General features: G+C 39.4%; 1 protein-coding gene across 1 annotated transcript in view; it reads left to right on the top strand.

Annotated features, from left to right (window-relative positions):
- The first annotated feature begins 362 nt into the window (after positions 1-362).
- Positions 363-18,266, top strand: part of LAMB4 (laminin subunit beta 4) — a 111,279-nt gene continuing 93,375 nt past the window's right edge. Inside the window, 6 exon segments of the mRNA XM_087437110.1 lie at positions 363-1,005; positions 1,574-1,624; positions 1,738-1,816; positions 2,338-7,606; positions 9,798-9,861; positions 16,056-16,213. Coding sequence (XP_087293236.1) covers positions 9,828-9,861; positions 16,056-16,213 — 192 coding nt within the window. The 5' untranslated portion in view covers positions 363-1,005; positions 1,574-1,624; positions 1,738-1,816; positions 2,338-7,606; positions 9,798-9,827.

Genomic DNA, 18,266 nt, shown 5'->3' on the forward strand with positions numbered 1-18,266 from the left:
TTCGTAAGCAAAGAAGTGACAAGTGTAATGGCTCAGAGTGTACCAAGGATGATAGCTCAGAAGAAGCAAGGATAAGATTTAGGAGATAGCTAGAGTCTGTGTTAGAAATCATGACAGCCCCAACTCGTAGATTGACGTAAGGCTACAGCAGAAAGAATAAGTGGAGTAAAAAAGCTGACGACAGCATTTGGAAACTAGGGGATTTCCTTCATAATATTATTTGATGATCTCATCTTGTGAAAAGCTAAGCTGAGTCATACTGAAAATATAATGTTTCGAGATGTTCTGCTTTGGGTAATTGGGGTAGACATAACTTTATTTTGGTCATCAAGACCTGGAGACAAAATACTAAACTTAGTCTTCCTAGGCGAAATAAAACAGTTCAATGAATAATATTTTGCATTTTCCTCCCAAACCACCCCTCCTCTCACACTGTTCTTGAAAGGATCTTAGGAGTAAACAAGCCAGTGGAAGGTAAGACCTTCTGACTATCAATCTTGGAGGAGTAGAAATAGTGAGAATGAGGTGCTTTTTCAAACAGTCAGTAACAAGGAAGACAGCGCTAAGAGGCCTGAGCCTTTAAGTCCCATTGGGCGATGCTCTGAGACCCAGTCTGAACCCTGCAGCTTCCCTCTGAAAGGACATGAGCGGTGTCCCAGTGCCAGCAAGCCAAGGCCCAGGGAAGTCCCTAATACTGCACGATCACCAGCCACGTCTGTGCTGGGCGGAAAAGCACAGGAACCTTGGGGGAAGCAGCAGAAGGAACAGCTGAGGCCACTTCCCTCTTTGTGACTGGACCCCATCAATCATTTAGGGAGGCCAGGCTCAGAGATTTTGATAGTATATCTCAGGGGTATGGAAGAGAGAGGAAGAAATTACGCACAACTGAGTTTCCCGGCTTGAACAAATGAGTGGATAAAGATGCCATTAACCGAGATGGTATGGAAATGAAGAGTTCGAACAAAGGAAGGGGTCAGCTGTGAACGTTGGATGTTGGAGATGCGGGTGAGTCATCCAGATGGAGATGTCAATAGGCCGTTGGAAACATAGAGCAAAAGCTCAGGAAGTATGTAGGGTTAGAGATAGAGAAGGAGTAAGTGGTTTAAGCCATCAAACTATCCAGATGAGTTTGCCTGAGGGATATGCATAGGAACACAAAGGAGATGCTCAGGTAACAAAGCCCGGGGGAAACACTAACGCTTAAGGGGAAGGTAGAAGAAGAGAATATTTTCTGCTTCACCTCTTTGGTATATGAAGATATAAACAACATTGCTTGGATACCTATTCAAATCCAATTAAATAATGGAGAATTAAAGCCTATCACCCCAATCTAGGTAGCACTTAATAGTATAATTTCCAGAATTTCTATATTAGAGCATGCACTACCAAAGTATCTGGGTAAGGGTGAAAACGGAGAGAAGTTTTTCAAGGCTGAGCGAATCGTGAACGACTGACCTTTTCCACCCTGAGGATGAACACACGTGGTGTTGCGGGCAGCAGTTATAGGCCAGGACCGCAGAGTCCATGGCCAGCCATGAGCGAGCCTCCTGAACTTTTATTTTTTTTTGCTCAGAACGAGACGTGTCTTCTCGTTGACAGATGCCAACATGAATCAGTGAAATGGGTTAGTTCATTTTGTCTTAATGTTCTGTTTGTATAGGTTAAGTTTACTACTCAAATGCTAGGAGCCAAAACATTCCATGGACTGTCTCACTCTTTCTCTGTAACTTTCATCAGACACAGATTCTTTCCTCGGTACCACCAGAATCCTGGTTTCTGAAGGCAAAGTTGGATAGTCAAGCAAAAGATTATACAGGTTAGTGAATAATGAAAACATCTACGTTTATCAACCACTCTTTTCCAGGTTGAGAGTTTACTTTGTAAAGCATTATCATTGCAAGTAGTAAGTAAAATTTATTTGGATATGCCCATTCCTTTCATCCACGTGAACTTAGAGCATCTCCCCCAAACAAACAATTCGCTCCTTGAGAGGGCGACGCACCACAGTTGCTTTTGTGAGCACAATGTAAGCCTTGGATGCTTTTCGAGTCTTCCTCCTTCCTTTCACACTGGGGGAGCAACTACAAGTAACCTAGAATTAGTTACAGATTTGCGAGGAATGTTGCAGTTTGTTGCTGTAGCCCTGATCTCAACTCCTCGTAGTCACTGCTTTCAGTTTGGCACAGAAATGAGGAACATTTGCTGTAAACTCGAGCTCTCTTTCCCTCTGTATACAAGGTGTGTGTGTGTGTAAGTCAATCTAAAGGCAAGTAACTTCACAAGTCACCTCTTTCGGCAGGTTTTGGAATGCCTCTTGTGTTTTTTTCCTGCCCTCAGGTGCCTCGGGGAAAATGTTTTCTCCTTAAATTGACTCTCACTTTCAGGTGTGCCCTTACACGCCTTGTCTGCTGCCTGTACCTCTCCACACAGACTCTCGAATCTCGGTAAGTCTCACCTTCTTTCTCACTTGCAGGTTGGCATTTTTTGGATTAAGTGAAAGTGTCAGCAAGTTCAGAATTTTGGGGGTACGTGAGGAACCAGCATACAGTGTGACATATTATAGCATAGAGTATAATCATTACATTTACAGAATAAATAATCAGATAGCATTTGTACACAAGACATATATACAGTATCCACTGGGGAAAATGGGTGCTTAGTGCAGAGTGGGGTGTAGCCGATGACTGGAGCTTTTCTGTTCCTTGAAGGAAGCCCCAGATGATGTAGCGTTGAATCGCACAATTTTAAATTGTGTATTAGGTGTATATTTATCTTATCATGGTGATATGACTTGTGACAGTTTAGAAAAAGTTCAGAGTCTATGGAACTATGCAAATCTTCAAAATATTTTTGTTAATACCCTAAGAATATGTGTAAATATTAAGTTTTAAGGAAAACATGATGTCTGCTGCAATTGAAAGAAAAGTAAACTTTACAGCTTTGCATTCTGCCTTCCTCACTCTGATGCAATTTAGGCAACAGTTGAAATATCTAATGATTCCCGATGTAATGTGAAAAAAATGTGTTATATAAATAAGGGAAAGAAACATAAGATTTCTATGAGAACTGTCTTTTTAGATGTATGAAACCTATTTGAAGTGTGCCAGAAAAAGAATTGAGGACTAATATATATTTATTATGATTATCTCCTGTGTTGGATATAACTGTACAATTTGCGAAAGAAAGGAACAGTAGCAGAAATACGAGTGGAAGGCACGGCTTTCCTGGGGAGAGGCTGTTTGGCAAACGCTATTTGCACCTGTGGGTCTAGTTGCTGGGTAGTTGGACATTATATGCCCCTTATGTCTTTATCTGTTTCATCCAAATTTTTTGACAAAAAAGAGGAAATTCTTGGACAAGAAGTGGGCCTGAGCATGGCCTTCAAGTGAAGGCAGATGGGGCAATGTTAGTGAATGGTCAGGTCAGTAGGTTAAAATCAATTAGCAATGCCAGAAAGTTAGTTATTGCCAGTTTCATATATGTTACTGTTTATGGCAACATTTCATACATTTAAGACCAGCGTCATCTAGCAGCATTCATTAAATATTTGCCAAAATGCATCCAGTTCCTTTGTAAAGACATTTACAGGCTTTTCATCCAAAGAAGAGGTGATATTATATTTATATAATATATAAGTTTATTCGTCCCAATTACATTTACATCTATCACTTCAACTCACCAATGAATTTCGCGAGACAAACATTTCGTGCAGCCCCTGTGAGGCTTCCCACATGTCAGCTCTGGTAAACCCACCAGAAAAACAGCACCGATTAACTGGATAGCTTGATGAAGGAAGGCGTGGAGGAGACTACCACAGGCCTGCAATGGTGCTGCATGTGCAGCTGTGGGGCTGACAGCCTGGGCAGGCGATTTCAGATAACAGAACTGCTAACGTTGCCAGACTTACTATAACACTCATCCAGTTTGGGGCTTAGATCACCTGAAATGGGAAACAGACAACTGGGAGTAAGACCAGAGAGAAGGGTGGATGTCCAGGCCCTGGCTCAGGGCCCTGAAGCCCCCTGCAGGGTTTCTCAAGCTCAGCACTATTGTTATTTGGGGCCGGAAAATTCTTTGTTGGGGGGATGGAGAGAGTCCTGTGCATTGTAAGGTATTCATTTAGCAGCATCCCTGGCCTCCACTCGCTAGATGTCAGCAGCATCCCCTCCCCCATGGGAGGAGGGAATGCCGGAAATGTCTACAGATGCTGCCACAAGTTGTGGACAACCCCAGCCCTGTGAGGCCCACCACACAGGTGAGAATCAGGGAAGCTGATATGGGCCTGAGCATTTCCAGTGTCATTACGGGATCAGCCGTAATCCATCTTCACAGAGAAGGAAGGAGATTATATTTCAGGAGGCAGAACTGCGTGAGGGCAGATGTAAGGAATTAATTGGTAACAGGAAGTCAAGAGTCTGCTTGCAAGGTGACATAGAGAAGGAAATCAGGGATGATTTAAGTCCCTTTTCCACATTTTACTGGATCATTTCAGGGAGAATATTTTTAGTACTCCGAATTAACCAGAATTAACTCACCTCTTCATTCCCTGTGCCTCAGGGATCACACAGATAGCTGGGTTAAAGGATTTTAAACCTCAGTGTTGGTGTTCCTTTGGGGCCATTCCCATTACTTGGGTGGAGGAAAGGAAGCCGGGGTCCCCAGCCCATTTTCCTCCCTTCACTCTGCGGGGTCCTGCAGAAGCCCCCAGTGTGAATGCCTCTGGCCACAGGCCAGCTCCTCTGACCTGAAGGCTGGCAATCCTTCATGGGATGTGGTTCAGGATGGTTTCACAAAACACAGGTCTAAGCTCAGTTCTGCGTGGAGACAGGAACTGACTTCCTTTGTGCGGACCGCCTCCAGTAAATGACCTCCTTTCGAGTTTCTTCCGGCTATGATATAAAGAAGTTGAGGACTATTGACGAGTGATTACATCCATAGCTCTCTTTACCTCCCAAGTGCTTCCTATTATAATATTTAAATCATATTTAAAGACAGCCCTAGTTTCACACTGGGGCTCTGGAAAGCAAAAAAAGATGGAAATAGGGAGAAAGTCAAGGACTAGAAGCCACAGGATAAGGCTGTAGGGAAGAGGCGGGAAAAAGGCCAGGAACTGATTGGCAATTGATATGGGGATCAAAAAACCAAGGTCAGTGCAGCCCCAGCAGGGAGGGGCATCTCCAGGGCCCGGCCGAGGCCTTCAAGTGAGGGCAGATGAGATGAAGTTAGTAGAATAGCCAGTGAGTAAAAATCTAGAATGCTGTGCATGCACTTAGTGCCAAGCTTAGACACGGTTGTATTTTGACACAAGAAATGCAAACTAAGTGCACTCAAGTCAACAAATGTTTTTAGCATTTTTCTAAGTACTTCCAGGGACAAAAAGATGAATCTTTGCCTTCACATGCTTCCATTCTGTTAGGAAGATTTAGACGAGGTCATAATTTTTTTAAAAACAGCAGAATGTTTCCACTCCTAGGTATCTACCCAAGAGAAATGAAAATATACATCCACACAAAACATTGCATGTAACTGTTCAGAGCAGCATTATTCATCATAGCCCAAAAGTGGAAAAAACCCAAATTCCAGGAACTGATGAATGGATAAACAGAGTGTGGTGTATCCATATAATGGAATATTGTTTAGCAAGAAAAAGGAATGCAGTATTGATACCCACTACAACATAGATGAACCTTGAAAATATGATGCGAATTGAATGAAGCCAGTCACAAAGGACCACATATTGTATGATTTTATTTATATGAAATATCCAGAATAGGCAAATCCACAGAGAGGAGGTAGATTAGTAGTTCCCAGGGGCTCTGGGAAGAGGCAGAGTGTCTGCCAAAGGGTGTGGGATTTCTTATGGGGGTAATGAAATGTTAAAGAAAGTTAGATAGTGGTGATGGTTGCAGAACTCTGTGAATATATTAAAAGCCACTTTAAGGGTGAATTTTATGGTATGTGAATTATCTAAGTAAAGTTGTTACCAAAAAAATTAAAAGCAGAATATACTTTATGCCTTAAGGTAATTAGAACTGTGGGGATAAGAGAGATGAGAAGTTTCACAGGAGAGACTTCATAGATCAAAGACAGAAAACTCTCCTTTTTCTGTTTTCTTCCTAGAAGCTTATTAACAATATAAAAAGCCTCTATTATAATGGGAAAATCATTTTTGGACATTGAAGGGCTAGAAAATGAAGCCCTTTACTGAGCAGTCTCTAAGAAGAGTGTGCACATTCAGACAGGATTGGATTTAGTTATGACAGAGCTCAGTGAAATGACACATTTCTGACACATGCTACAACATGGATGAACCTAGAAAGTGTGCTATGTGAAATAAGCTAGTCACAGAAAGACAAATAGCATACGATTCTACTTATACGAAGTACCTAGAGTCATCAAGTTCATAGAGACAGGAAGTAGAATGGGGGTTGCCAGGGGCAGGAGGAGGAATGGGGAGTTAGTGTTTAATGGGTATAGAGTTTCAGTTTTACAAGATGAAAAGAGTTCTGGAGATTAGTTGCACATCAATGTGAATGTACTTAACACTACTAAACTGTACACTTTAAAATGGTTAAGATGGTAAATTTTGGTATGTGTATTTTATCATAAAATAAATAAATATTTTTAAGAGAAGCCATAAAAAATAATCTTCCCAGGCATTTCTAAGGTGCAGCCAGGGCTGTGACCTGCTGATCTAAGTGGAGGTGCTCCACAGGCAGTGGAATTATTGAGAAGCCGTGGGATTCCATCCTTCATTTCCTCACTGAGAAACTGGTGATAATCCTCTAGCAATTATTAATAAGAGAATGGTTCTATTCTAGTCCAGTTTGGGATCTTCTTCTCCTCTCCTTTCCTCTCCTTTGGGGCAGGTCGTTCTTGAATCCGGCTGATTTATGCTGGGAATTTCACTTCTTTGTATCACGACCTTTATTATTGCTTGAAGATAATACTTAGATGGACTGAGAAAATCCCCAGAAGTTCATTTTCCACACAGAAATGTGATGAACTGTGACACTAAGGAAACTTGGTTCCCTGCAAATGCTCTGCAAAAGGCATTCCACGTGATCTCTTACTCCCTCAATCAGCACTGCAGTTCTGCCTCCTTTCTCCCTAAATCTGAGTCCTTAGAATTCTGCAGTCTGTGTCTCTCCCCCCTTTCCAAAGGAGGGGCATGTTAGCCCATGGAGGTGGTTGCAGTCTTTCAGTTTGGAGTCTGCCCTGTGAATGAGTTCCCCATTGGGGACAAACAGATATTTTCCACATAGCTCTTTAGTTACCTTCATCAACCCAGAGCCTAGAGTATTTTAAGCCCTGAATTCCACAGATCATAGGCTATTCGCATAGATCATAATCTCACTGAATTGAGTTTCTTTAGTTATAGAGAATCATATTTTTAAACTTTGCTTATATTGCCCATCCTTATGAAAAGGAAAACCACGCTGTCAATCTTTCTACATTTCTGAACGGAATGAAGCACGCAGGCGGGAGTTCTGAGTCCAGGACATCAGGATTGGGGATGTCGTGTTATCAAAAGTATAGCTGGATAGTGGACGGAAACTACATCCCTGACTGAGGAAAAGGCAACAGGAAACACCATCTAGAAAAGGTACTCAGGTTCAGGTGCCCATACAGAATGGACCTTTCTAAGGCTGCATTCTATATTCTTCCATAGGTCTTCACAAGGTTTTATATAAGCTCATTAGTTTAAAATTGCAGACTTTTATAACAGATAGAGCTCATTTTCAGATGGAGATGCTATGGGGTGACTGCATCTCAGGGAGTCATTTTCCTATGACATTGGATGTCTGAAATGAACCCCAGGCTGTGTAAAGAGCTTGGATCACACAATGGGAAATTTGCCTAAAATCAGGCATTTCAAAACACTATAAAAAGACTTCAAAATGAGGCTGGAATTAGAGTTTAGGAGGGTGGCATTCAAGGCAAAGCAAATAGCGTGAGAAGAGGATACAGAAGCAGGAAATGAGGTACTAAGGCTAGAGTACAGGCGTGTAAGAGCAGAAGGATTAAGACTGTGGGCTCAGGAGAATAAACCTGTAAATACATGAAAAATATTTTTGTATCCACTACTGTTCAAATAAAAATATTAAAATAATATGAGGTATAATTTTTTGCTTTTTAAATTGACAAAATTTAAAAAATTCATAATATTCAATGTTGTCAAGGGCTCAGGTCAACAGTTGTTCCCATAAGCTGTTGGTGAGAGTGTAAATTGGGACAAACTTTCCACATGGCAGTTTGACAGTAACATCAAAAACTTTATATACATGCACACAAATACATGTAGTATGTATACATATATGCATATATATGTACTCTTTATATACGCATACATGCCTGCATACATGCATACACATAGTATGTATATACATATGTGCTCCTTGTATACACACATGTGTCTGTATACACACACGTGATATGTATACATACGTGTGCTGTTTGTATAACATATATATCTGTATGCACATAGACGTATGTAGTATTATACATATATATGTGTGCTCTTTATATACACATATATGTCTGTATACACACATACATATAATATGTATACATACATGTGTACTTTTATATACACACCTATGTGTATACACATGCATACATGTAGTATGTATATGTGCATGTCTTTACTTTTTATATACATATACATCTGTATATGTACATATATGCGTGTAACATATGTGCATATGTGGCTATATAAACACACATGCATGCAGTATGGGTGCATATGTACTCTGTATATACATGTGTGTCTGTATATACACACATGTAGTGTGTATGCATATATGTACATGTATATGTATTCTTTATATACACATATATATGTCTGTATACACACACACTCACACATATATGCTTTTTGATCCATTATTTTCACTCCATTTAATATATCCTGGGGAATAATTAAGGATATGAACAAAGATTTAGCGAAAATATTTATAACAGGAAATTATTAGAAACAAAGCACCCATCAACCAATAGGGGATTCCTTAAGTTCTGGTTCCTGCGTTCAGAGGAATATTACCCAGTAATTTAAAACACTGCTGCTGGAGAGCATTTTCCTCCTCTCCTCCCAGCCCAGTGAGGTGCATGTCCACTCCCATCTGTACCAGGCTTCGCCACAGCATGACTTGGGGGCCCTCTATCTAGAGGGGCACAACCAAATCTACACGAGGGACGTAGCCTTGGTTTTTGGAAGCCCCAGGTGACCCTGATGTCTCTCACAAGGTTGAAAATCACTGATGTAAAAATGCATTTGCTCCTACAGAAAGGTGTCTGGGATCTATTGATTGAACAAGCATACAGTATGATATCATTTTTGGAAAATATTTATATGCAAGGAAAAAAGTATGGAAGAACATATAGCGAGATATTAACCACTTTTCTCTGGGTGGTGGTACTATGGATAATAATTCCTTCATTTTGCCTGTCTGATTTTTCTATTTTTTTCAATAATGAGTACATATCAATTGTATAATTTAAAAATTTTTTCTAAGTAATAAGAATGAGCAAAAATAGGTTAAAATGAAAATATGAAAAGGAAATTATATTTGTTTCATATTTTTCCCACAAATGATCGCATTCTGTGATTTCAAAAAATAGAAAACAAATATTTGCAAAAATTGAATACACTCTTATTTTTTAAGGAACTGGGTACTGTAGGTATTTTGTGTCCCTAAAGGGAACAGCCATCTGACAAATTTTCAAATCATTGAAAATCGATGGCAATTATTGATTCCATCAGTGACTGATTTTAATCTTTTTTTTTAACCTAGCAGAATTGAATTTAATCATTTCCTGATAAAAGAATGCAATTTCAACTGACCTTCTTTTTGCACCTTGGTGAGTATTAGTTGTCAAAATCCATTTTCTGCTTAAATTGAATTGTTCTCGAGTATTTAGTAGAAATAGTTTTTAAACATATCCGCCTCCTTTTTTCTATACTAATATATATTTGTAAAGCTCATCTGTTGTAAAATTGTGTCAAGCCACTGGAAAATTCCACTCAAACATGTTTAATATCCACACATAGCTACTTCTATCACTCTTTAATGGAATATTATCATTAGCAGATACGTAAGTAAAGTAACATACTTAAAAAAGTAAAATACTTTCAGATTCTTAAATTTACAAATATAATGCATTTTAATTAAAAAATTTTTTTTTTAATTTTTAAAAGATCACTCTGCTTTGAATGTAGCATTTGTCCCAGTGATGAGGGCTCGTGAAGAGTTATAGGCAAAATTCCCTTGTCACAGTAAGCAGCAGCTCTGAGCTAAAAGGCTGAATTTTCCATGCCTCTGCTGTCTTTAATAAGCTGAGAATAATTTACATTAGTCATAGAGAAGATATTTCCAACAATTACTCTCTTTGATCCTGACTTTGCTATATCTATAACAGCCCTGCTTTTGGTTACTGAGCGCTAACTAAATTGCCTAGAATTTTCTGTTCAAAGATTCATGCTGAATTTCTTCACAGCAGCAAACTTTAAGAATCTCATCTTTTAATTTTGCAAAAACTGCCCTGAGGCAGTTTCCCAGTTATATTTGCCGGTAATGGAGGAAAGAACAGCTCTAGACAGTAAATGCTCATTTGTTCATTGAAAATTCTCTGCCTCAGAGAGGTGAGCCACAAGCCAGTGGGCGAGGAGAATTGTTATGCTGCCCCCCAGGACTCAGAAGCTGAGATCTGGCCTCAGATAGTCAGAGAAGAGTTGTTTTAATCTACATCTGCCTTAGGTGTTCTCTTCGGGACTAAACCAGTATTCAAAATCAAAAGCAACCCGTGAGAGCCTTCTCCCCAGCCGCTATACGGGATACGTTACACCTTGCTAAGGTTCTAACCCACTCCACAGTTGGCAGAGAGTCCTCCTCAATCGGGAGACCCCTCTCTCAGGACAGAAGATCTTTGAAACTAAATTAGCTGCAATAGATCAGAGAACCCCAGACCAAATCTTTAGGGTTGCTTGTGGTGGAGCTACCAACCAGCTTAATCCCATGTCATCAGCTTGTGCATGTCCTGGTTTGTAGTTGGTCCATAAGCATTTATATATATACTGGAGCCTACTCAAACACTTTGTCTTGCGTTCTCACTAAAGAACATAAGGAGAGGGGCCCGCTCCGTGGCATAGTGGTTAAGTGCGTGCGCTCTGCTGCTGGTGGCCTGGGTTCAGATCCCGGGCACACACCGATGCACTGCTTGTCAGGCCATGCTGTGGCGGCGTCCCATATAAAAGTGGAGGAAGATCGGCACGGATGTTAGCCCGGGGCCAGTCTTCCTCAGCAAAAAGAGGAGGATTGGCATGGATGTTAGCTCAGGGCTGACCTTCCTCACACACACACACACACACACACATACACAAAAGACCTTAAGGAGAAAAAAATCATAAAACATGCATTGGCCCCAGGTTTTGGGAACTGGATGCAAAGTACAAACTTATCTAATGTACATTCTCTGTGCATTTTCTTACCCATAATAAATAATGTGTGTGAGCACATAAATGTGTCTGTGTTTACAGCCTCTAAAACTCTGAGTGAACTCTAAAGTATATGGAAACATTTCACTTGTTTAAGAAAATTATAACAATATACAAAATTACTAAGTAGAGAGATTATATAATAATAGTTATTTCTACAAAATGATCCTTCACTTTATAGAAAATTTGCTGTGCATTTTCCTTAAATGACAAGATCTCCTAAATTCATTTTTAATAAGATTCTATGTCAAGTTGTATGTCATTTCTAAGGAATACATTGATTTTCTAAAGGCATAAACATCTTTATTTTCTGAATCAATTCCAACCTCTTACTAATGTGATAATCCTGCAGTTGAAGGCTTCAATCCAGGAAAAATGTTGCTGAGTCCAGTTTGGGCATGAGGCTTTAATTACTTATGTTTCTAGCCACTTTTTGCCAAGTATTTTCGACCAGAAGTTCCTATTTACAGTTGTAATATTACACAAATACTAGTTCAATTTCCCTAAGTTGCGGAATACTTTTATTTCTGAAAAGTACCATCTGATCAAAACAAGTTTGGCGAAGTCAGATTATAAAAACATGTTTAATCTTTAGGCAACAATTCCAATAAAAGAATTCAGGATGGAACTTGTCTAAAGGAATAAATCCCTGGAAGGGAAGACTTAGTTAACCGACACGTGGCGTTATCAGAGATCTTATACCTGACCTTCTTTTAAAAAGCCTCTGTCTACTGGAGTCCAAACTTCTGATTAGTTATTTATCCTAGATGCCAATTCTAGGAAATAAAAGGAAATCTGGATTTGTTGGGTAAATAAAAGGAAAAATCCATGTTAACTAATCTAGGATCATTTATTATACAATGAAATAAAAACGAGATGCTGGAGCTAACTTTCTTCACATATCTACCTCAAAGAAAGAGAAAGAAATGTTGTGCCTTTGCTTTAGAATAATAATCTTTGCAATGAGATTGAGAATAGAAAATTCCCTGTTCAAACTGCCGCTTGGTAACCTGTGGGGAAGGAGGCATTGTGTTTCATATTCTTGGCTGTAGAACTATGATCTGTGTATGTTTAATGCCTGACAATAATCACGGAATGACCATGTTACTAGAACAGTTCATGTGGGGAATGTGTACATAAGGGAAAAAACATAATTTTTCAATCGTGTATATTTTTGGAGGGCAAGTTGAAGGAAAGAAATCCATTAAACGCAAAACAAGTCCATAAAAAATTCTTTCTTTGTATTTTTACAATTGAGAAAACTGAGGAGAAACCAAGCTTATTCCACAATACGGTGATTATTTTTCATTTTAGGCCCATCCCTCACACTCCCATCTGCTGCAATCAGGGCTTGGCATAAATTTTCATGTCTTGAGGGAAAAGTATATAAGAGCAGCTGGAACAGGTCATGTGTGTATTATTTTAGAGTGTGGGATTTACTTGATTCACCATTTAGAAGCTGATGGGGTGATTTTGAGGGGAGAGAGAATTGTTTGGGTTTTTTTCACTTTCTATTTTGTGATAATTGCAGGTTTTCATGCAGTTGTAAGAAATAATACAGAAAGAATCCCATATACTCTTCACCCAATTTCCCCCAATGGTAACAGTATCACAACTAGGAAATTGACACTGAAATAGTCCACTGACCTCATTCAGATTTCACCAGTGTTACATGAACTCTTTTGTGTGTGTGTGTGTGTCTGTATGTGTGTGTGTATTTAATTCTATGAAATTTTTATCACATGTATAGATTTGTGTGGCCATCACCATAGCTAACACACACAATAGTTCTGTTAACTCAAGGATTCCTAGTACTACCCCCTCATACCTGCACCCACTCCCTCCCTCCCTGCCTCCCTAACCCCTGACAATCACAAGGCTGTTCTCCATCTCTATAATTTTGTCATTCAAGAAATAGAATTACGCAGTATATAACCCTTTGAGATAGGCTTTTTTCACTCAGTGTAATCCCTTTGAGATTCATCCAGGTTGTTGTGTGTAGCTCCTTTTTATTGCTAAGTACTATTCCATGGTATGGAGGTACCACACTTTGCTTAACCACCATTCACCCATTGAAGGACATCTGAGTTGTTTCTAGTTTTTGGCTATTATAAATAAAGATGCTATGCACACTTATATACAGGTTTTTGTGTGAACATAAATTGTAATTTCTCTGGGATAAATACCTAAGAGTGCAACTGCTGGATTGAATGATAAGCACATGCTTAGTTTTATAAGAAACCACCATACTTTTCCCCAGAGTGGCTGCACCATTTTATATTCCCACCAGCAGTGTATGAGTGATCCAGGTTCTCCACATTCCCTCCCGCATCTGGTGTTATCACTATTTTTCATTTTTGCCATCCTGATAGGCATGGAGTGATATCTCATTGTGGGTTTGATTTGCATTTCCCTGAGGGCAAATGTTGTTGGACATCTTCTCAGGTGCTTATTTGCCATCTGTATATCTTCTTCAGTGAAATGTCTTTCTTGTCACTTGCCATTTTCTAATTGGATTGGTTTTTTAATGTTCAGTTTGAGAGCTCTTTACATATTCTAGATCAAGAGCTTTGTCACATATGTGATTTGCACTTATATTCCCCCAGTCTGTAGCTTGCCTTTTCACCTCTTCACAAGGTTTTCTCAGAACAAGTTTTTAATTTTGATGAGGTCCAATTTACCAATTTTTTCTATTATGGATCATGCTCTTGTTGCCAATTCTAAAAATTCCTCACCTAGCCCTAAGTTCCAAAGATTTTCTCCTATGTGTTATAGTTTTATAGCTGTATAGTTTTATATTTTACATTTAAGTCCATGATCCATTTTGTGTTAATATTTGTGTAAGGTGTAAGGTTCCGGTTACAGTTTATTTTTTTGCTTATGGATGTCCAATTGCTCCGGCACCGTTTCTTGAAAAGGCTATCCTTCCTCCATTGAATTGCCTTTGCAGCTCAAAAATCAGTTGGGCATATTTGTGTGGGTCGATTTGTGGATTCTCTATTCTGTTCCATTGATCTATGGGTCTATCCCTCCACCAATATTACACTCTTTTGTTTACTATAACTATATAGTAAGCCTTAATATCAGGTAGGGTGATTTTCAAAAATGTTTTAGCTATTCTAGGTCCTGTGCCTTTCCATCCAGAGGCTATTGTATTTCTGCAAAACTGTCGTGTCTGTAATTTGAATTGCAATCAAGAGAAAAATAGTGCCTAGATTTTGGCCTTGAGAATCAAACAGAATTCTCACACTTTAATTGAATTTTAAAAGATACTATACTGTCTTGTTCAAATATACTTTTTGAAAAAAGAAATATAATTTTCTATAAATTCTATGAATGGCTATCAATGAAATATCACAGTGGACACACATTACACATGCATTTCACTTTATATGTGTGTTAACTTTAGATTAGGATTCAGTAAAATTCTACTTTGTTTTATTCAATCTTCCCAACAATAAACAAATCTATTAATATGATATGGATTACAAAAGTATAACTTTAACATAACAGAGCAAACCCTGCAGGCAAACCATGCAGGCAAGAAATAGTCCAGATTACCCTACCCACCCCAAATTCCCATATAGAGATTTAACAGTTATCTTAATTCAGAATTTAACATTTTAAAACAAATAGAATTTTAAAAATAGTTTTTAAACCTAGAGTTAAGGATATTATTTCAGAAAAGTAAAGTGGAGAATTGAGGTGACAATTGAGATAGGGGTGCCCTTGCAATGGTCTCACTTTTGACCAAATCCCTTCATGACAGATCTGTCAGACTACAGGTATCAAGGGCTAAGTGTGCTGTGTAGACTGGAACTCCATCTCTCCCTTTATCCCAAAGTGGCATGATTTGTTCCGTGGCGTATCTGAACCCAACAATCTAGGTTATAAAGGGAGTCAATTGAATTTACATATTTTAAGAGAAAGTTATTTCGTAAAGATTTCTGAAATTCTCCAATTGATTTTGTACAAGTTGGAACTACAGGTATAAAAGGCAGGATTAGGATTCTCCTTCCTTGTGTCTATGCATTAGTCTTCCTTATTTGCCCTAAAATGACACACAGAGAATTCCCAGTAAATAGAGGCTGTCTCAGATCAGGTTTCCTAGAAGCACAACCTGAGGCAGGGATTCGTGTGCAAGTGATTTATTGAGGGAGTGTTCTGAGGAGTAGAGAGTGAGGGAAGTGGAGCCAGGGTGTTGTCCCAGCTGCAGTCAGCCTTCAGCCTCCTCCTACGGAGAGGTTCTGAGCATAAATTGCACCACAGAGTTGATACCAGCCTGGGGCAATGGTGCCAGCCTTTTGAACTATGTATCCATCACTCACTGGCTACAGGCTGGTGCAGGTAAGGACATGAACATGGTATAACTCCCCAAGCTAAGAGATTTCCATCAGGTTGAGGGCACCAATAGCATCCATGGCCAGGGTCTTAATGATCAATAATAGAACTGATATTAAAAATAAACAGACTGTTAACTTTCCAACTTAACCAGTTGCTTCTTTAAGCTTTCTGCTACCCTTAGACTGCCTTCTATGTAGCTGTTTCTGTTGTGTTCAAGGGTTGCTCAGTTGCACGAAGGCTCAAGGTGAATGCCGCAGGGATGCCTGTCATCCCACCACCGGCGATCTCCTGGTGGGCCGTAGCTCGCAGCTCATGGCTTCTTCTACCTGCGGGCTAGACGGAGCCCAGAAGTATTGCATCCTCAGCTACCTTGAGGTGAGTTGGTTCTTTGTTTACTTGTTGGGACATTATTCAGTCAATGATGTAGATTTTTCCAAGTACCTCAGGGGCCATCCAGACAACACTCCTTCCTGAACACCAGGAAACCTTGACTGATCAGAAAATATTTCTGATATTTCTTCATCTATTTCTTGTTACCTTTAGAATTAGACAGAAAGCCTTCTGGGTTCAGTCTTTGAAAGGAATTACTACAAAATGTATTGTTCTACTTGGCGGCCTTAGTGATGCCCATAGAGCAGATGTAATTGACTGGTTCAGTGAAGATCGAAGATCCCCCGGAGCCTCAAGGCCATTACGTGAACACGAGTACTCATTGTCCTGCCTTACACAGAGATAGAAGGGTTGGAGATCTTTGAATTGATTGTACACCAGCCTGACAATGCCTCTTAGAAACTGTCTTTCTAAAAACTATAAAATCTCAATGTGAACATATTTTTGTGCCTTTTTTCCCTCAAAGACCAGTTTTATAAAAGGACCAGTTGCTTTACAGTTTTTTTCTTCCCTGTGCTCTGGTTGCAGAAGGAGCATCCGAGGTCATCTGAGTATCATACCTGCTGAAAGCCCGAGACAATCACGTCAACACCTTAAATGAGAGGATGTGCAGGAAGGAAGCTGGACATTAGCCTAATGTTAGTGGCCCAGGCTTTTCCACGTATTGTTCATTTAAGGCAACTCCTGGAGCTCTCTGGGAAATGCTTTGTATTCTAATTGGTTTCTAGTAAAAGAGGATGATTATAAATAAGTGGAGACAATACCTGAGTGCTTAGCACTGTTCTAAGTTTGGGAAGTACTTGTGTAAGAAAGCAAATTCTCTGCATGTGCAAGGAAATGACACTGTAAAAGTTTTGTTCAACTCGAGGTCAGGTGGGATGGATGGCCCTTCAAGTGACTTGATAAGTCCAGGTCCTCCAGACAAAGAAGTGGTTCTCAACTCTAATATTAGAAACTTTCCAACATGGGCACCACCCATCTTGTTCTTTAATCACTGGCATTTGCTTACTGTTTTCAGGAGCCAACATACTCTGACAATAATTAGAAACTGGTGTTTCTGTATCTCAAAGTCACACCAACAAAAATAGAAGTAAATCAAACTTGAGAGGATTCTTTTGTCTAGAGAATCACAGAAATCTTAAAGATCTTAGAGCTGGAAAAAAAAATCTCAAAATATCTTCAGGCTGTCAAAGTATTACAGGTGGGGCTACAAGCACTCATCCACATAAACATCCATGCAGCACGGAGGATGGTTTTTTTCCATCCATATCTAACAAATTGCTACCAAGCAAAACATGGTCTTCAGAAGCTTCAAGTCAACACTGACCCACAGTATTACCTAAGCTGGGACTCCCACGTTTAGTCGCCATAACTCAACATCCTCTGTAGCCAGTCTCATCAAAGACTTTGCTTCTAAAATGTTTACAGAAAAAATGGCCCACAAGCCTTGAAATTAAACATTTTCCCTAATAATTTCCATAGTATTACTGGAAATACTTTTTTAAGTCTTGATATCTTTTGGCGGACTTGTAGGACTTCTGCTGCTAATTTTAGGACATGTCTGGTGCAAGCCTCCCCATATGCAGAATTGACCTAGCTTCCATTGTTCCTTAATTTCCAAAGGGTATTTTGTTTTCTTCAAGTATAAGGCTAATGGTGGCCAGTGAGTCTAAAAATATTACATGGATCTCTTGGAAGGCTGGTTTACTTTACAGACTCTAGCTGAAATAGTCATCAAAATCATCACGCATTCATTCAACAAATTTTATTGAACATCTACCACGTGCCAGACACTGTTCTAGGTAAGGAGGATACATCAATAAACAAAATAAAGTCCTCTCCCTCATTCAGCTTAAAGTCTAATGATGGAAACAGACAATAATCCAACAACTATGTAATATAGTTTCAAGTCATGATAAGGGCTTAGAAACTGTTATAAAGCAGGGTAAGGATAAAGCGTGGCAGAAGGCTCTAAGCATGGGGAGGTGATGATATTTTAGATAGGAGTCAAGGAAAGTCTCTCTGAGGTGATGGCATT

The sequence above is a fragment of the Ceratotherium simum genome, chromosome 1, assembly GCF_057802395.1.
Source record: "Ceratotherium simum simum isolate JZ-2026a chromosome 1, ASM5780239v1, whole genome shotgun sequence".
Taxonomy (NCBI): Eukaryota; Metazoa; Chordata; class Mammalia; order Perissodactyla; family Rhinocerotidae; genus Ceratotherium; species Ceratotherium simum.